The sequence below is a fragment of the Lytechinus pictus genome, chromosome 7 (assembly GCF_037042905.1).
Source record: "Lytechinus pictus isolate F3 Inbred chromosome 7, Lp3.0, whole genome shotgun sequence".
In the NCBI taxonomy this organism is placed as follows: domain Eukaryota; kingdom Metazoa; phylum Echinodermata; class Echinoidea; order Temnopleuroida; family Toxopneustidae; genus Lytechinus; species Lytechinus pictus.
The window spans coordinates 43,591,766-43,612,706 of record NC_087251.1 but is presented as its reverse complement, the minus strand read 5'-3'; the positions used below and the strand labels follow the sequence as shown (position 1 = coordinate 43,612,706).

General features: G+C 35.8%; 1 protein-coding gene across 3 annotated transcripts in view; it reads left to right on the top strand.

The window, feature by feature from the left end:
• LOC129264373 (1-phosphatidylinositol 4,5-bisphosphate phosphodiesterase beta-4-like) overlaps positions 1–12,668 on the top strand; it is a 47,471-nt gene extending 34,803 nt beyond the window's left edge. For 2 of the 3 annotated variants that reach the window (XM_064102767.1, XM_064102766.1), the window contains exons 15-26: positions 270–369; positions 1,039–1,143; positions 2,188–2,276; positions 3,878–4,049; positions 5,538–5,644; positions 6,541–6,656; positions 7,051–7,126; positions 7,722–7,897; positions 8,310–8,411; positions 9,063–9,120; positions 10,491–10,577; positions 11,726–12,668. In XM_064102767.1, the coding sequence (XP_063958837.1) occupies positions 270–369; positions 1,039–1,143; positions 2,188–2,276; positions 3,878–4,049; positions 5,538–5,644; positions 6,541–6,656; positions 7,051–7,126; positions 7,722–7,897; positions 8,310–8,411; positions 9,063–9,120; positions 10,491–10,577; positions 11,726–11,809 (1,272 nt within the window). In that variant the 3' untranslated portion in view covers positions 11,810–12,668. The remainder of the gene's footprint in view (positions 1–269; positions 370–1,038; positions 1,144–2,187; positions 2,277–3,877; positions 4,050–5,537; positions 5,645–6,540; positions 6,657–7,050; positions 7,127–7,721; positions 7,898–8,309; positions 8,412–9,062; positions 9,121–10,490; positions 10,578–11,725) is intronic. The other variant, XM_064102768.1, reaches the window with a different exon arrangement.
• Positions 12,669–20,941: the final 8,273 nt, after the last annotated feature.

Below are 20,941 nucleotides of genomic sequence, written 5' to 3'. Positions count from 1 at the left end.
TGCACTGACAGAAAAATGCAGGGTTATTCGGATGACAGGAATCCATTTAGCTGAGGAGAATTCTACTTCGAAGAGAAATATATAACACATGTTTGCATTATTTGGTTTAAAAAAATTTGCTTTGATTTGCATCATTTCCTTCTTATTAGTCCTATTTTCATAATTCAGTTAAAAAAAGCTTTGATTTCGGCAAATATTTCACTTATGAAAGGTCGACTTATGCAAATTTACCTGTACATGTATCATTTCTTTTTGTTTGTCTCCTTGAGGTTGTATTACCAGATCTTGCAGTACTGAGGATAGCGGTATATGAGGAAGGGGGTAAACTAATAGGACAAAGAATCTTGCCATTGGATGGACTACAAGCGGGTAAGCCATTGAGTACCGCACTCTCTTATTCCCCATAGACTTAGCACATAGACCACTAGGTGTTGGTAGTGAAGAGGTTAACCTTCTAACTACTAAATCGTCTTCCTTTGAATGAAGTCAGGATACAAAGCATGAGGCTGTATCTGACTGCTATTGCTTTTCAAAATTATTTCAACCATAAAAATCATGAAAAGGTGATGCAGTACATTCAGCAAACTGGTGAGGCGACCATTAAAAATCAAGGCTTCTTATCCGGGCCAAGAACATTGAAAAATGTGAAATCCCCCCCCCCCCCAAAAAAAAAAAAAAAAAAAACACATTAAAAATGCATCATATTTTCATACAGGACAGATTCAGACAAGGAAACTTGTGCATCGCCATAATTATATTTTTAGGATTTTAAAGCCATTGTACTGGAAAACTTACACAGTACCTGAAGCCATGAAATCAGCTTATTACAGTATAGAGGGAATTATTTGTCCGAGATTAGACTGGCAATCGCTATTTTTAACCGATTTGCCAGTCCAACGAAGGATGACTAATTCCCTCTTAACTTGCAAAAGAGACGTCTGGCATATTTGTTTTATATCCAGTCCAACCTGGGACGAATAATTGCCGCTGTACTTCCTCAAAGTATATTATTTTCGTATTCACTATTCCCTATTACAGGCTATAGACATATATCACTGAGAACAGAAGGTAACTTTCCCTTATCACTGCCCACCGTCTTCTGTTGTATTCAACTCAAGACGTACGTACCGGATGGATTAACACGTAAGTAACATCCTCAACATTTGGCTGATATGGTAACACATGTACGTCTGACCCCTTGTATGTCGGATCCTCCTGAAGATATTGGTCTTTGTTTTTTAGTTTTGTTATTTTCTGAAATCGACTATTGTTGAGTTGTGTGTGAAGTGAAGCAGAGATGGAAAAGAATGGGTGTCATCTAGATACATCCTCAAGAACAATCAGAGCTTGGAAATCATTTGATCCTGATATTAGGGAGATAATCTGTCCATGCATCTAGGTGTAAAGTGGTTGTTGCGGGGCTTAGAATCGTGCAGATACACAAATGCACAGACGAGGGACACTGCACAGACTTCGGGCAACTCACCACACCTGTACATGCCCCGGCTCCGTTACGTTAGTGAATAATTTTCAATTCAATTCACATTTATTTCATTTTCGGTTAGAAATATACATTATACAAAATAAACCAAATTAGTAATAAGCAAAAGTAAAAAATGATAATGAAATGTGGAACTGCAAAAAAAAAAAGCCTAGAGGCCTTGTACATGCGCTGTTCCCAAAACATCATGTATATTACTTTGTAAAAAAAAAACATAATAAAATATACATGATATGAACAAACTATACCAACAGAGACAAAAGAGAAAAATATGACAATTTAAAATAAAGAAATTACTACGCATACTTCAGATAAAGAAAGTGCTTCAGTCTTTTTTTAAAGGAATTAACTGACTTACTAGAATGACTAGACTTCACTCACTGGAATCCTCCTGGCTAATGGGACCTCCCCCTTCTTATAGCTGGCCAAAGTTAGGGAAGTAGGGAACAGTCACAACAACACTCAATGACTCCAACATTAAAGTTTTACACGTATGTAACAGTTCCCTTACCTTGGAATCTTGAGAGAGTCGAAAACTGCTTAAAACGGGTATAAACTTTAGACCTGAACTTTTCTCGGAATGATAGCATTTTTCAAATATGATGGTATATTGTCTTTAGATGCTGTGTCCATGGATGTAGCAGTCTTCGGTTTATTTTCTTTCTTTCTTTCTGTTTAATCCACAGAGTTTGTAGATGCTCTTTCAGATCCTCAGTTATATCTGTCACAAGCAGAGAAAAGAGCAAAGCAACTTTTATGCATGGGAATAGAAGAGGTAAGTTTTTGTATTTTCAACCTTAAAGGGGAATGAAACCTGTGGAACAATTAGGCTTGTGTCGAAACATAAATATCAAAGAATAAGAACAAAGAAAGTTTGAGAAAAATCGGACAAATAATGAGAAAGTTATGAGCATTTGAGTATTGCAATCACTAATGCTATGAAGATCCTCTCATTGGCAATGCGACAAGGATGTGTGATGTCACATGTGAACAACTTAACCTTTGATGGACTATAGAATACCCTCAAAATGTCTCTTTTTGCTTTTTCTTATGGTGATACAAACTCTTTATCCATGATGTATTCTTTAAAAATCTGTATTACATGCCCTCCTATAGAAAGAACACATGATCTACGGATAGATGTGATAAAAGAGGCAATTTAAGTGAAATATTTACTAAAGTAATGGGGAAAGTTGTTCACAAGTGACATCACACATCTTTGTCGCATTGCCAATTTGAAGATCTCCATAGCATTAGTGATCGCAATATTCAAATGCTCATAACTTTCTCATTATTTGTCCGATTTTTCTCAAACTTTCGTTGATCTGTTTCATTGATTTTTCTGTTTTCACACAAGCTATCTTGTTCCAAAGGTTTCATTCTCCTTTAAATAATTGCTGGTCAGTTATGACAACTTTTTATACCACAAACGTTGATGAGATGCTCCATGGCCTATGAAGATATAAATTCTCAAGGCGCTGTCACATCATTTCATGCGAGCCTTGCGGGTGAGTTGCGAGCTGTCAACCACAACTCACCCACAATTCATCAGCAACAAAGTTTTGAGCATGTTCAAAACTTTTGTGCGGGCAAATCAGACGTGGGTGCGCACTGCCAATGCGGGTGACCTGCGAGTAACAAAGATAGTCGACCGCAAGTCACACACTAGGTTTGCACCAAATGATGTGACATGCCTTCAAATTCTTACCATGACTACTTTGATTGATGACTGAAAATTGTTAGGTACCAATATCACACCATTGGATACTAGCGGGAGGTGTTGCAGAACCAGGAGGTTGATATTGCACCCTCACTCCCCCGCCTATGGAGCACACTCTCCGGTGGAGTTGTGTGTCATTTAGTTTTGTCGTCCAATATTGCCATTATGCCATGTTCTAGAGAAAGTCTTGAATTCATTCTTTATTTTGTCAACATTACACCTCCCCCCCTTAGTGATCATTGTTAAATATTTTGTGTTGTATAATTAGTTTTGTAATCTGAAGGTTGCCCTTTTTCTCTACTCACCTTTCTTCTTCCCATCTCTTGACATATTTCTTGCTTGCCATTTCCCATCCTCTCTCTTCCTCTTTCATCCTATGCCTTTTATTCCCCCTTTTCTTCTTTATTGACACCTCCGCTTGTTGTAATTATGTAAAGGTTTATGGTATTTCATTTTATGTATTCATGATACTATTCTTTTTTTCATTTTTATGAATTTGTGTATTGTATTAGAATATTTACTTATAATGTTTTCTTCATATTTTTGTTATGAATCTGTTTGTAAACAGTCACATACTTCAGTCTTTGGACTGCTTGCAGTTGTATATTTTGATAGTTCTAATGCAATAAAATCTGATTATATATATATAAACCTAGAATGAGATCAGTGAGGTCCCAACGGTGAACAACAAGAAGAGACCGACTGTACGACATCCGACGACGCCTACCAACACGGCGCCAAACATCGGCGGATTCACGCCGGGCGGACCGACCCATAACCAGAGTAAGAACTTCATCAGTAGATGTGATGGCAAAGACAAACAGAAAGGTAGGTCTTGGTTGGTTTACTGGGCCCTGTGACACAAAAGGATACAATCAATCGCACAATCGAGCATGATGGTAGTCCAGTGGTGAATCATGTACAGACAGCTACAATTGATTGTGAATGTCACTTGTATCTTCTTTTGTTGCACCCCCCTCGACTGCTAAGAAAGCATGTTAATGCCAGCCTTGTAAGTAAACAACCAGACAGCCGACAGCTTTGATTAACCACCAGATTTTTGTTTGTAATAACATGTATTATTACTAACACATTAACTTCTGTTAAACACTGTAATGAGACCACTATTCTGCCTCATTGACCCTATTTTGCATGTAAATCATGAAGTACTGATATACACAATATCATTCCAATTTTTATTGGTTTGTTTCTGAGGACGGTCAGACATTTGTTCTGTGCCCCATTGCACAAAGACTTGCAATAAAACGCATCTCCAAAACATCATATGATACCTGAATTTCAATCAATTGGAAGCATGCATTTTGGACTTGCGCTTGATTTGTTAAGTTAGGATCAAGTGCAAGTCTCTCTGCTACAGGGCCCTGAAGTCCTTATGGCAATTCCTAAGGTGAATTAAGGAATTTATTTATGGTCTCACTTCATCAAACAGTGACACGACATTTGCTCTGGCGACAATCGCTCCGGGCTTTATTTCGTCTGAGATATAGGGTTAAGGTTAGGGTTGCAATAGCGTTTTTATGTTTAGTTTAGGGTAAGGTTTAAGATAAGGTATAGTGTTCAATCCAGGGATGAATTTTGTAATTCCATGCACAGCGGAGCATTTGTCGCCGGAGAAAATGTTGTGAAACCCATCGAACAACAGTTATTGCGTAATACCTTGGGAATTAAAGTATTTGCATTGACTCATTAATCACAATTAACGTTTCTTAAAATCACATATTATCCATAGACCGTAGCCTGAGGTATGTAAGGTATCGGGCTCTATGGGTTTATTTGTATTATGCTCATTCTTGTTAGTGTCGTTAAATCTCTGTCCATCAATCAATCAATCATTCAACATTTTTATTGCATTTATTATGCTTTTATACAAGAAATAAGTTACTGGGCCCCGTCCTACAAAGAGTTGCGATTGATCTGATCAATCAGAACTATGGACGGCCAGCAACGTCAACATCTATTATGCACGTTTGTTCAACATATTTTCTAGATATGATGTATACTCATGCATTAATTGTTTTCTTAAGAATTCACTGTGCTTTTCTTTGTTTACAAAGGACATTGTTCAAATTTCCAATAGAAAAATTTATGACACTGATGGATTTCCATAGAGTTATGATTGATTGGATCAATCGTAACTCTTTGTAAGACGGGCGCCAGATATCAAACTTAGTTTGAAATAATTTGTTCCTTGGGATTCAATCATCTGGGACAAAGGAGTGACAAACATTCCTTGGAGTCCATATGTTTATATGACTGGTAATTGATAATGATGAGATAACTTTATTGGTTTTGTAGGAATGCAACCTATTACTGCAGAGAGTTTAAGGAAAGAAAGAGCATACCAGAAACTGCTGAAGAAACAGCAAAAAGAACAAGATTCATTGAGCAAGAGACATTCCAAAGTAAGTACCTGTATATATATATACTAAATCTTTTCTCTCTTTCTTTTCATATTTAACTTTATTTTATATTTTTGTCATAATTCGTAATATAGCCTTCACCCTACAAGCTCTGCATTTTAGTCAACTCTTCCCCTTTCAATTTCAGGCTGTCATTGTCAATTTGATTTATATGTTGTTATCGTAGATTTTGACAGATTTCCTTTGAATCGTCATTACGTCAAACCCCCGTTTGGAGAAAGATCGTAGTTCAGATTGCAAACTGCGGTTTTATACCCCATTTTACGTTTGGAAATCCCAAAAATCATTTCCAAGCCCTGATCAACCCTGCTTGGCCAGGTAATCCCCGCTGTCTCAATTTCACCTCCACAGGCCAGTATATGAGCTTTTAGCCAAGGACGAAATGATAAACAACAGCTGTGCTATTACGAAAGACTTCTCTGCCTGTAGTAGGACCTTCGGAATAAAATTATTGTATTCGATATTTAATCACGTTTTCAAAGGCATATTGTATTCAGAAATCCAATGTTAGTCCATTTTCAATTTCGAACGAAGAAAATCGACCTCGAAATAAGGAAAGTAAGCGAATAAAAATGACGGCATGCTTTGCAGGGACCGCGCTCAGCACTGCGCATGCATCCCATCGTGTGTGGCCCCCTGCTGTGACTGTATATGCCGGGCTGTTGTGTTATCTTCGGACCGAGGTCAAGAAACAGGTGTTTTGATACTTAAATTGCTTGCTTTGGGGCAGTTAGGGTTTGTCGTACTTGGAGAAGAGAATTGAAACAGGGGTATAGTGTTCTCAAATGGAGGTTTTCGTCATGATTTTGCAATACATTATTACATCTTCTTTGGTAGGATAATGTTAATAACACTTTTTGGTTTGTTTTATTTTTTAGGAGAGAGCAATGTTACAGAAGACGCACTACTCAACAGTGAACAAGATGGAGGCTTGTCACGACAGGGAAAAGCTGACTAGAGAAAAGAGTTTAGAAAAGGCCATCAAAAAGAAAGGGTAAGTCACTTAACATGCTTTACTCTTATTTTCCACCCAAAAGGGATTTAACTGCATAATATCAAAGCATTGTTGATAATGTGAGATATATGCCAGCCGTGGCATATTTTCCTTCAGCAAGAAATTGACCCACATTGTTCTGCAGCTCAGCTACAGACAGAGTAAAAAAAAATTATACCAAGTGTCAAGTGCAGTTGGGTATATGCGTATAGAACAGCGCAATATAAATGGAAATATTATTAGTAATCTGGCTCATTCATTGTTTTTAATTTAAATGTTTTACTTTTCTGTAAATTGAACACAATTGAATTAATATACGATTGATAATCAAATAATAAAAGTTCATCAACATTTACAGAAATATATTTTTATCTGTATTTTTTTATCATTACAGGGAAAGCAACTGTTCAGATTTGAAAATAGAAACAGAGGTTCATGTACAATCATTAGTAAATGACCACAAAGCACGGGTAAGATATTCTCATTCATTATTACTATTTCCTTCTGCAAGAATTTTATCCATATTGTGCTGCACTCAGCCCAGGTGAGGTAAAGGGAAACCTGGCAGGGATTTATACCTTGAAATGCAGTAGTGCGTAACAGCTGCTCTGCCATAGCCCCTGTGATATAGAGTAGACTTCCGATGAAGTAAGGGATAAGTGCTATGGGACATCATGCTTGGGAAGGTACAAGACAGGAGGAGAAGAGGTAGACAGAGGAAGGAATTACTAAAGAAACTGGAAAATCCTTGAGAGAACCGAACATGCTTTCACAGGATAGAATAGCATGGAGAAAGTTTGTCCTTGGGGTCTCCAGGGGCTCGTTTCACAAAGGACTTGCAACTGTTGTAACGTTGCCATTATGGCAACTACCATGAAAACCTTGATTCTGATTGGCTGCTAAGCCCTGTTACCATGGTAGTTACCATTATGGCAAAGTTACAACAGTTGCAAGTCCTATATGAAACGGGCCCCAGGTGTCGGTGACGACTCGATGGCACTTAACGATGACAAGTGCTATATATAAACAAATGTAATAATTATTATGACTTCCGTACTCTTGTAGGTAAAGGATGTGGTATCAGACCAGAGTAAAGAGTTTGCCGACATGGTGAGTCGACAGCAAGTAGAAGAGAGGAGTTTGAAAGAGAACCATATCCAACAGAGGTGCGACCTGCTAAAGAAACTCATGCTCAGTACTCAGGAAGAACAAATGCAACTATTAGCGGGTAGAAATGATAGGTGAGCAACATACTGAATAATTTTTTTGGGGGGGCATTGAATATTGTCAGTTGTGCATTTATTTATTCATATTTTATTTTATTCAATTTTTTTTTTGGTGACATGAATGATTGATATGTTTTGATTGCTGTAACATGTTTTACTTTTTGTGTTGGGGGATCTATGAATGAAGATATATGTATTGGGGGTGGGGGTTGTCTATGAATGAACACATGTATACTCTAATAGTAACAATCAATGCATAACAATCACTCTACCTAATAGCGAACTTTAGTTGTAGTTACAATCACTGAATGCATTTGAACAAGTCAAATTTACTAAGATCTTTTCTTCAAAGTACATGCCCAGAAGCAGCTCCTCAAATTTTGCTTTATTCAATGTGAAATAATGTTCTTTTTTTGAAATTCTACAGAGAAATGAAGGAGTTGAAGTCAAATCAAGCCAAGGATTCCATGGAGTCAACTAAAAGTGTCAGCCATGACAAGAGTATCAAGAACAAAGCAGAGAGAGATAGGTGAAGATATAACAAATCTTTCATCAGTCAAATAATAACCCAAGTCAAATCCTTTTTTGATCAGACCAAACTAGGCTTAACATGTATAATATGTGGAGCGTCGTGGCCCAGTGGATTAGTCTCTGGACTTTGAAACAGAGGGTGATGGGTTCAAATCCCAGCCATGGCGTAGTTTCCTTCAACAAGGAATTCATCCACAGTGTGCTGCACTCGACCCAGGCAAGGTAAATGGGTACCGGCAGGAAGTAATTCCTCAAAAAGCTGTGTGCACCTGAATAGGTAGCCTAGCTAAGCCGGGGAAATAATAATAACAGGGCCCGCTGGGAGAACAGTTTTTGGAACTGAAGTGGCTACCCTGGGTAATATACCGTTTTATTATTAAAAATATTTCCCCTATAAGTTTGAAACATTTCAGTGGTTCTAATAGACTTGATTTAAGTAAAGTGGCTGTATAAGTCCAATAATTCTATTTCTTTCTGGATTGGATGTTGTTTTAACATGAAACCATCTCCCTCTTCACCTTGGTCGTCAAGTATTAGGGCCGCCTGGGTGAGTCTTCATTTGTGTAATATTTCCAATTCATTCTTAATTGAAATTGTTGTTGGCATGGTCGTAGATTGTTGTTTTAATTCTCTGTCTCATGTATTGCAGGAGAGTTCGGGAGCTTCAAAGTAATAACACAAAGAAATTCCTAGAGGAGAGAAAAAGGGTATGTATCCACTAGAGGAATCGTGAGAATGCTTTACTTAAACTATTTTGTTCATTAATAAATTTTGACTCTTTGCCCGCTTTGTTTGACTAGAATCAAATCCAGGGGGCTGCCAACTTGGACTCAAGTCACATTTCATTCACAATACAAACAGTGTATCAAGTCTATTGTCCATACACAACAGTGATGTGTGCATCGCCTTTTACTGTGTGCACACAAAGCTTTTCTTGGCAATAAACCAATCAAAAGCTATTGTGAGCTCAATTAGCATTGTCCATACAAAGCCCCTCTTAAGGTTGCGCCTTGAAATTAATTTGGCACAGGAGTGATTCTGTCCATGGCAGGCAAAGAGTTAAGACACCTTTTCAGAAGTCGGGAGCAGTGTGTTTCCAGCAAGAATCTGGCAAGCCGCTTTTCATTGCAAATTATCACAGTGACCATAGATATAATAACACAGTGGGGACAGCAGGAAAGCTGCAATGAAAAAGACACATGGCATCTTTATTGTGGGATTTCTGCTTTAAAGACATGGTATGGTCTTGTGACAAGTTGCCTAAGTTTAATCACTGGTTCCATGACATTTGCTCCTGTGACAATTGCTCCGCTCTAAATTCCACACACTAATCGAATGACCAACTTCAACACTGGATTTAACACTATACCCTACCCTAAACCTATCCCTAAACTTAACATAAACTTAACCCTATTGCAACCCTAACCCTACATCTTAGACAAAATTGAGCTTAGAGCAATTGTCGCAGGAGCAAATGTTGTGTCACCTAATCACTATGTCAAAGAAGGGTAATTTTTACAGTTTGTAAAAGTGACTCTGGTTAATTCAATGTAGTTGTATGAATACCCTTTAGACAATTCTATCATATTCTTTTAATCATTGATAGTTTGCTATTTTTTGAGGCATATATTTGCCAGTTTTTAGCAATATAAGCCATTTTGTGTCATTCTGAATGATGTGTCCAGAATAAATGTTTTTTCACCATCATGTAATTATTTGTTTTAATGTATATATTAGAGATTATGATTGATATTCTTAAAGCATTTACACTGATATGCCTTGCTTAAATCATACTATTATTGAGTGCCTTTTACCAATCCATTGTATACCCTATACAGATAATGTGTACTCTTCAGTGGAAAGTGCCCCCAATATTATATTCTATTATAAATTTTAAAAAAAAAGAGAGAGTTATATGCACTTAGTTTTAATTGAGTCTTAATTACATTTTCATTATCATAAATATTTAATGAGGAAAACTGAAAATGATCATTCCATAAAAGAGTTGACATAAATTTTTGTCTGGAGTTATGTCAGCTGAACTAATGCAAGTGCTACTGTTATTCTAAATCATTAGCTGAAAATGAAACAAGACAAGGAGAAAGAAGAAGTTCAACAGGAACATAGCAAACAAATGGAAAAACTACGCAAAGAAATTGATAAGGTAAGATAATATATCCTATGATCTTGCACTGTACCTGTAGCCTCAAAAGGACTCGGCAATATAACTCAAGATTAAGAATTTTACTTTGTTGAATTACTATTACCATATATTCATAAAAAATTGGAACTTAATTGTTATATCTCGGCAGTCTATCACTTTTATATTCTTCTCTTTCTTTCCTCTCTTCCTTATTCTTACATTTTTATTTTGTTTTCTTGGATGAAAAACCAGTTTAAAGGTGCTTCAACCAATCAAGCTTTTAGCTTATGTTGCAACACCTTTGTATGTTCATTATTTACTTGTGTTTCATATATATATACATTTATATATTATCTGTGTATTCTTTTACATTGTACATTTGTGAACATGCATGAATAAATAAATAAATAAATAAAATATCTTAGTGTTTGAGAGTTTGGGAAGGGGCATGATGCCCTCCTTCTCTGATTTGGCCACCGTTTACACAACTCTAAACCCCTAAATTAATGTAGCTGCTCAATTAGAATGTAAATAATTACCCTTTTATGAATTTAATCTTTCCTAGACTTCAACACAAAAACAAATACGAGCCACTTTTGGCACGGCATTGTCTCACTCAGTCATTTGGCAATGCCGAGTGTTCATATATGTCGTGGATTTCATCTCAAACATTTACAAAAACTCTCAAACATAGTTTTTGTAAACAAATTGGATGTGTCTCAAGTAAAATAAATGCCTGTTGTTTGCCAATGTCCGTCACTACCAATCATTTAATTAGAATCCAGTTTATCAGTTTATATTACCAGTTTATATTATAAAAATCATTGAATTGTGAATAAGACTTGTTCAGAGGATATATTCATGTTTTTTTAATATTTTGTGCCGACCCTGTCCTATATTTCTCTTTTCATTGTGTGTGTGGGGTAGATAGAGATGTATTTATTTTTTTCTTTATGTATTTTTAGACAGTTGAGGCTGAGAAGGTAGTACTAGATGGAGCAGGAAATAAGCAGGGATGCCACATTTCAGAACTCTTCAAATTATTTTCAGCCATAGAAGAATATAGAGCCGTGTAGGAAAGGGATCATATTATGTGATTTTCAGACTTTAAAATGAAATATTATTCCTGATTAAGATATTATTTTCTTCTTTTCTTTGTTTTGGTTTAGATGGTTGAAGCTGAGAAGGTAGTATTAGACGGAGCAGCTAATAAGGTCCACCTAGCTGCAAGGCCTGACTCCTCTTCGGTCTGACCTTCTCATCCAGAGATCGTGTGTGAGAACTACCACTCGGATCATGTGTGTGTATGTGTGTGTTCCCCAGGGCCCTGTTGCATGAAAGTCACTATTGTGATAACGTTCCCTTTCAATGGTAACTGCCATGGTTACAAATGCTAATCAGCCAATCAGAACCAAGGATTTCAAGGAAGGTTACCATTGGATAGCAAAGTTACCACATTCATTTTTTTATGCAATTGTCTTGAGGAAGATTAAGTGAGGGAGCCCTGGGCGCATTAGGTGAAGCATGTTGCTGCCTCATTGGCTGTTCAGGCTTTTTCAAGACTTGATGATCCATGGAGTTCCTTCCACCTGGGAACCGTTTCGTGAAAGGATCTGACAGTTACCATTTGAACTGCTTCTCAGCCAATCAAAATCAAGGAGAGATGTCAGATCTGACGGCTTTTCGGAAGACAAACACTGATGAAACGCTCCCCTGATAATCATTGTCAATGCACATGGGATAGAGTACTTCCAAAAATATACTTCATATTCATATCCTCCATAATATGTATGTTAAGAAATATATATTCTTTAATAAAAATCACTCAGGAATTAAGGGGAATCATTACTTTTTTTTCATGAAGGGTATATTGTTAAGAAATATTCAGTCATGCGATCCAGTGTTTACAGTGTTGGATATCTACCTGATTTCATATGCTCGCCATTCCTAATTGTACAATATGCAGCATTTCAACTATGGTATGAAGATCTGTATAAATGTTGAATATTATTATTATTCCTAGATAGTAATAAATCTTGTACAGTAATTGGAATATTTTTCACTTCTTTGTTATAATTTGAAGAAGAAATACGAGTGCCAAAAATGCAGACCTTATTCATTCGGACCCGTTTCACTAAAGAGGTAACACCCCGTTCCCATATCCATGTGCATTGACAATGATTGCATCTTGGACGAGTGTCTTATAAGATGCTTTTAGGAATAAAAGCATGAAGAAAGTGGAGTATGTCTGGGTCCCCTCTTACAAAGAGTTGCAATAGATCTGATCAATCAGAACTATGGACGGCCAGCAACGCAACATCCATTTATGCATGTTTGTTCAAAATATTTTCTAACTATGATGTATATTCATGCATTCATTGTTTTCTTGAAAATTCACTGTGCTTCTCTTTGTTTACAAAGGACATTGTGCAAATTTCCTGTAGAAAAAATTATGACACTGGTGGATTTCCATAGAGTTACGAATGATTGGATCAATCGTAACTCTTTGTAAGACGGGGCCCCTGATCTTCTCTCGTAGGGTCGGTTTCACTGGATCACCAGGGGGTTGTTTCACCAAGAGTCAAGTGTAACTTGAGTTGCACTGAAGTGCCAACTTGCAAGTGATACTTGTGATCGATAGGCAGTGGTGCTCTTCCCATGAACCTGATCCGACCAATGCAGTAATGTGTTATAAGCTGCACACAACTGGGAATTTAAGTCTGATATGCAATCAAACTTATAAATCTTTGTGAAACACCCTCCAAGATCAGTTTTAGGGAGTGTTAAAAACATGCACAATCTTTGAGGGGAAAAAAGAATGAGGGTTGCTCAAGAGCTGTAAGGACACTGACAGTAAAATGAATTGATCCGCAAATGAATGTCTTTTTACATGTATCAAAATCAACAGTGTGTACAAAGTTTTTATCACATTTATCAGTGTACATACTTACGAGTGTCATTTTTTGCATGTAAGTATACTTCTCAATCAATACTTGTCATATCCTTGTATATATATATACAAACCTTTGTCTTACTTCCCCTTGCTCATGGTTGACTTGTGTCTATCATAAGAGAAAAAATATATATAATAAATCCAATATTCATAAATTAGAAAGTATGAAATTTTCGATAGCGCTGTAAATCAGTAAAAGTGCGTGTTAGTGTGTCCATTCATTTTGCCCTCGTGCTAAAGACTTATCTATGAACTGCCAACTGTTTTGATACTATGGAAAGCTACCGGGGCAAATGAACTTTTCTTTTTAAAATTTTCCATTTGTTCATGAATAATTTTGGAACATTACTTTCCCGCATTTATGCAACCCCTGTGTGAGTACAGAGGCAATTGGTAACGTCTTATGTTTGTACGTCCCTCTATTGTTTTGATACGCTGACAGGAAATGACAGATGATCACTTCCAGCTTTCAAGTAATCTGTGACGATGACCTCAACCTCTTATAAAAGTTTTATCAATAATTATGGTGGATGTCAAATTCAATATCTAATATTTCTGTCCTATGCTCAGGGGCACTGTAAGAGAAAAGTTCGCAAGCGATCGCAAAATAACGAAGGCAATTTATGATCAACATTTCATACCTAATGTTTTTAAGGACAGATGATTGTTTATTCAGAATCTTCATGTTAAAGTTGCAATTAATTCCAATCTTTTATATGACATGGTTCTGAGTTGCAAGTAAAAACAAGCTGAATTATTAAAACATGGCTTTCAGAATGTGATACGTCACAAGCTGAATTATTCAAACATGGCTTTCAGAATGTGATACGTCACAAGCTGAATTATTAAAACATGGCTTTCAGAATTTGATACGTCACATGCCATGATTTTAGGCTATGTACGATATTTGTGAATCCTAAAATCCATCTCTTTGATGAACTTTTAGTCAATGCTCCCTCGTTTCATCCAACTATTCTACTATTCAATCCATCCATTAATGAGATTCAAAGTTACAGACAGATTATTATGATAGGATATTAAAGATGTAATGAAAGAGCAAGAGTGAAGGCATGGTTGAATGAAAATTTTGAAGCAATACAACTGCATCCACTTGGTTCATCACAATAGAAGTTAAATTTAGACCAGTCACTTTACTATAGCAGACTTTGCACTCACCAAGCACAAAAAAAGAAAACTATGGAATGCTAGTCCTATTCATCTTGCAATAATCAATGGCACCTGAATTATGATAAGTTGCTATTTTTCTTGCGTGGAGCAGAAGACGATGACTGAGGAGACTCTAGTGATTTAGAGCAGTTGCATGTCGATATGAAAGCACAAAAAAATATGATTGCACGTTTATAGGGAATGCAATCGTAAGTGATGTGATTTACAGAAGGGGGATCTCCGCCTCTTTGTACTGTAGATATTCTGCAAATTACAAAAATTCATTCAATAGCTTTTTACGTTTGTGGTTATTTATGCTGGAGGGGGATTTTTATCTTTTTTATATTAAAGATAGGATATAGCTTAGGTCTTATAGATGAAGAGGGCATCTCTATTTATTTCTGTTAGACAGTACAAGCCAGTGGGCTTATGAAGGCATTTTCAAACCTTTAGTATTATATTTTTTGGACATCATTAGTCACGATTTGGCTGGGTGTTATTTGACACATTAGCAGTATTTTATTTTGTTTACTTTTCATTTCTTCTTCATATTTAGTGCACAAATGATGAGAATATGATTGCCATTTCAATATACATGTATCAGTGTCGAGGAAAGAAGAGATTTTGAGTGTGTGGATGTGTGTATGATCATATGCATACCCGATATGGGTGTGTAGGTGTGTGTGGGAGGGTGTGTGTGTGCGTGTTTGTACTATATTTCTTTGTTTGAATTGAAATATATATAATGTATAGAGTTGTAAATGTGTATAGATATTATATTATGCCATTACCGGACATGTTAGTTTTGTGCAATGTTGTTCAGTTCAAACGATTATTTGAATTTCATTCTATAAAACTTATGAATCATCAGAGAAATTATTAAATGAATATTAAAGAGTGTTTCATCTATCTGGTTCTAAGGCTTTTTAAAAGCAATTGTAGCTTGCCAAGCACGCTTGTTTCTTGCAGATATATCACCTAGTACTCCTCATCGTTGTAAAATTAAGTTAGCCATCCCAGAGTTATGTTGCAGATTATGGCTGTTCATGAACATCAGGCACGGACCTCATTTCAATCATCCTCGTTCGCAGGATCTAATACTAACTTAACAATTTATATTTTCTGGAGTTCATCTTTCTTTCTTTGATTGGAATTCTGCGTATTTGAAACTGACTGAACAGTATGTCAGGGTTTGTATCTTTAAATATTGAATTCATTATTTATAAGATTGCCAAAGCTATTGATAGGCAGTAAGTCACCTTGTGAATTCACTTGTTTAGGCGTCATCTTAAAACAAACATTCCTTCCTTTTTACAGTTAAATTCTAAGTATTTCCCTAACCCAAACACCATCGGGCAAGTCCATGAAAATGGCATTATGTAAAGATATGGAATAAGCAAGAGAACTATTAAGATCTATTTGAGGCTAGTGTTGAGATGAGAGATTCTAATGACCAAAGCTCCGTATCCGGAACGTACCAGATATCCCATGCTATCCTTGTAACAATAGATCTATTCACTCTTCATCTTTGTCATTGGCGTCCATGATGATTATTGAACTGGCAGGCCCAGTCTAAGGTATTCTTATCAAGCCGATAACGTGATGTACATTTGTTGCGTCCATGCATATATATTTGAAATATTTGTACAGATAGGAGGAGGAATTCATGTATGTTTTCGTCTTACCTTATTATTCTTATCTCTCTTTCCTAATTTCTAAGGCTCGTATTTGGATCACATACATGTAACATTATTGATATATCTTGTAGTATTTGCATTACGAGGTAGACCCGATCCCTGTATTAAACACAAAGACTAGGCATTGATTGTTGAGCTTATTTCTACAATTGATCGCATAGACTATCGTGTATGATCGATCATAAAAATCAGCTCTGGGATTGATCACTCGGCTTTATGTTACAGGTCCTTGTTAATATTTTATACTATAACCTTCCCACACTGTATTCATTTTCAAGAGGTTGTTTTATTTAAAGTATTCCTAAGTTGGTATGACTGAAAGTGATGTATTCCATAAATCCCGTAGACCGTTTTCAATTCTTAATTTTTTGTATTTCAAACAAATGGGAAGAAAATCATTAAAAAATTAATGTTACAATTCTACTTAACAGATAAGCATGTTGAAATATGATTCATGTATTCAAGTGATGTATGAAATAATTTTGTCAAATATAATTTTGTCAAATATTTTGTATTCAAATATGTTCAATACAAATCTTGCTCTAATGGCATTCAGAGTTGCTCATGTTCTTTGATAATTTAAGATTAAAATCAGTCAATACTGTTCCATCATTTGATACTATTTGTTTTGCTAAGGAATTGATGAAAAACAGAAGTTAAAATTTGAATGCCATCAATAATCATTTATTTTTCAAATAACTTGTTAACCCTATTATTCGCTATGTGTCTATTGGGCATTACACTTTACACTTTTGTATGTCGTATTGTTTTCTGTAATCTGTATTAATGATGAGAAATCAGTAAAATTTGATTTAAAAGATAAAATCTATAAAAAAATTGCATCTTTCGTCATGGTATGCAAACATTAGGGTTATGTTTTATTAAGGCTTCTTAAAGTCGACTGCAAACTACGTCAGTTTATGTAATCCTAGGAATGCAATATCATGAGATTAAGGGGATCGATTTTCTGTACATGGTGTAGCATAAAATCAATATCCAAACCAATCATGAATGATAATGTGTATCAGTGTATTGTCTTCATGTTCATTCTACATGAGTTCTTATACGTTCACGGCGTTTCTTTCTTTCTTCCTTTTTTTTGCACACCCTTTTTGTGAATCTACCAATATCTTTTTCTTGATAAACCTATGGATATTTCATAAAGCTGTTTGTAAGTACCAATGACTTTACACACACACATCTGGTGACCCTTTCTCGTGCTAAAGGATATATCCCTTTGTAGCTGTGTTTGCTCCAGAGAACATATTTCAGTTGTGCATAAAGTCTTTTTAACTTACAAATAGTTTTGTGAAACACCCTCCATTGGCCTGTTGCATAAAAGAATAACTGGCATTTTGTTTGCCAGAGTTTTTCAATACGTTTAGTGTCAGTGGCATAATTTTGTTTGCCAGAGTTTGTTTATTTGCCAGTCCCCACGATAGTCATAACATAATAAACCAATCTTTGACAGTTTTACTGGAGTTTTTTTTCTGATCTCATTACCCTCTAAAATTGAAGGGGACGGGGTAAATAAACCACCCCAGAAGAGACAGAGGAGTGACTGCGTTTTTGAATATGGTAAAAAATGCCGTCACTCCTCGTCCTTTTACCACCCTTTCAGCCCTTTGTGTTTTTAGAGTGCAGGGCCACATTTTATGAGGAAAAAAAAGATAACCTGAATAATTGGCTGTTTGAAATTGAATTGAGATATTTCTTTAACATTCAGTGCCGGCTGCACAGAAACGTTAGCTTAACAGAGTGCTAACAGAAAGCCCAGTCACATCTTTCGGATTGTGAAGTAAAAACATTTATTTCAATGCGTAAGTAATGCATTGTTGTAACATTAGGCATTGTAACGCTAACAACGTTTCTGTGTGGTCAGTACAGGTAAATCAACAGAATATGTATTTTTCGTATACTTTTTATGGGGCTCACTAGAAAAGAGTCATTAGATAACAGTACCCCATGCCTTTTTTAGTGTTAAAGGTATGAAATACCTATCAAGAAAGCAAGCTAGCACATATATGTTGTGCAATATTCTTTAAGATCATATTACAAAACAAATTTATTTATAACAAAGTTATAGAGTAAAGTGAGAACACAGAATTTGATTTTATTTCAGACCACAGAATCAAAGTGATTGTCTTAGATGTCATTCCCAGGTCTCTCTATTTCTTTCCCACTCTTTAATTTCTCTTTGCAATTATGTGATTGATTCATCTTAATACAATTATATTCAAGATTAAGACAATTTCTATGATTCGTTCATTGTTAGAATTTACTTTATCTAGTTTGTGCAATATTTGAATAAAATAATGCAGATGAATTATCTAAATGCTAATTAAGGCATTGATAATTTTTATTATTTTGATTTATTCGGTAGTATGGAGTTTGTTTTAACGAACCATAATGAGGATGCACCGTCATTATCCTATTTGATTTTTGTTTTGTTTTTAGGCAGTTTTTGCACTACTTAGTTGACCCACATTAGCTTGTCCCTGGCATTCTACGCCAAATAAGGTAATCCTTTGAAGATCATCTTTAAACTCTCAATTCGATTTTTCTTCCTGACCATTTATTCATAGCAGTATTCCAAACCAACTGTTACTATGATTGGTTTGTGTAATTGATCAACACATTCAGTTATTTCTTCTGTTATGTATGTATTTATTCATTATATATTTTTTGTGTGTGGCAGATTGTGTGCATCACGAATTGGTCTCCTCTCTCATATGAGGACCTACTTTGGCATATGACTTATTTGACAATTCATCTGTCGCATCATCAGGAGATACCGTGACATTTTATTGGGAGGGGGGGCTGCAGGGGTTAATAACACAGGGTCGTTTTTAGAAAATATTTCAATAATTGATATGGCATTCAAGTATTACCGTAGAATGGAATAAAATGTCGGAGAAGCGGGTCTTTCGGAGAAAGGAAAGATTTTTTTTTTATTACATGTTTTGCTGTATAGTTGCACGCTTGCCGTTCTGTTAAAGTTTTTACACCTTATCATTTTCCCCCTACTATTTATATGAGTTATTTCCAAGGTTGGACTTTGTTCCTATGTAGTGTCGTGATGTGAATATGGCTGCATATAATATAATAGTTCTCAATGCTGTCACCATATGTTTTATGATTTAATGTGAGGTCGAAAATTCCTGTATATTTACCCAAGTATACATATGAATATAAACTAATATGATTGTGATAATATTATTGTAGATAATAGATGCGCGAGTAATGATTTCTTTTTTAGATATGAATATATTACTAAAGAAATGAGTGGATTATGTGTTTTTTTCAACTTGCCTTCCTACTTGTGTTTATGGACTTAGCATCAGAGGAATTGTATTATGGAAATGGGGAAAAGAGAGTCATTAAGGAGCTTTCTATTAGTTCTAGACCAGTTCAAGGACTATTTATTGAATGCTATTGAAATGTTTAGCTGATTGTATGTTCTATTCTTAAATTATAATGAATTTTCGTTTTCATCTTTGTCATCATCTTGAATTTTTCTCTATTGTACTAATGGTCATTTAAATCGTGGCCAAAGAAAAGCTCATTTAAAAAAGAATTGAATAAGACTCAACCTTGAGAAATCAACTCGAGTCGTTTCCTTGGACTTTTATGTTGTAGTGTGGACAGTGTGATAGAGTTTCCTCTGGTTTAAAGATGATTTACATATTGAGTGGTATGAAAAACGGTGTTTCTGTTGGTGTTGAGAGTGAGGAATAAGCTCCTGAACCAAGCTCTAATACTGAGCTGGGATCCAGAAAGATGATAGCATGACATCATGCATCACGATCATTCACACAATGAATATGATGGTGATGATGATGGTGATGATGGTTGTGATGATGGTGATTGTGATGATGATGGTGATGATGGTGATGATGATGATGGTGATGATGATGATGGTGATGGTGAAGTGAAATCGGGTCACATTTGCAGTAATTGTACACAATACAACATCTTCAATCACTTCAAGATACTGAAAGAGTCAGTTTTATTTTTCTCATTTGAAAGTCAATGCCCCAGAGATTTTCATCTGACAACATATTTATATGAATGAGATGCTAAATACAAATAAAAAAAAACTTACATAGGCCCGTCTGCATGTAATGGATATATGCAGTGGCGTAACTACGGGGGGGGGGGGGGGGGGCATGGGGGGTCACGTGCCCCCCCAATCGGCTGGCAAAAAAAAAAAAAAAAAAAAAACGGGGAAAAGGAGAAGACAGAGAGAGGGAGAGAAACGTAATGGGAAAGAAGAAATTATTGTTCATTATAATGTTATCTAATAATTATGTTATATTATATTACATTTCAAAAATGTCATAACTTTATGAAACGCAATTTGCTCAGGGCCTATAAGTCTTCATTGTTCCTGGTGCTCGCATTGTCTGTTTAACGAGATATATAATCCTATTGTACTAAAACCTCCCGTTTTCAAGTCAATATACACCAAATAGATTTCCTCGCACTTTGAATTATTGTTTTATGTAGTGACATGCTTCTTTTTCATGACTACTTAAAGTGATTGTCCCATATTAAGGTCTTAATAT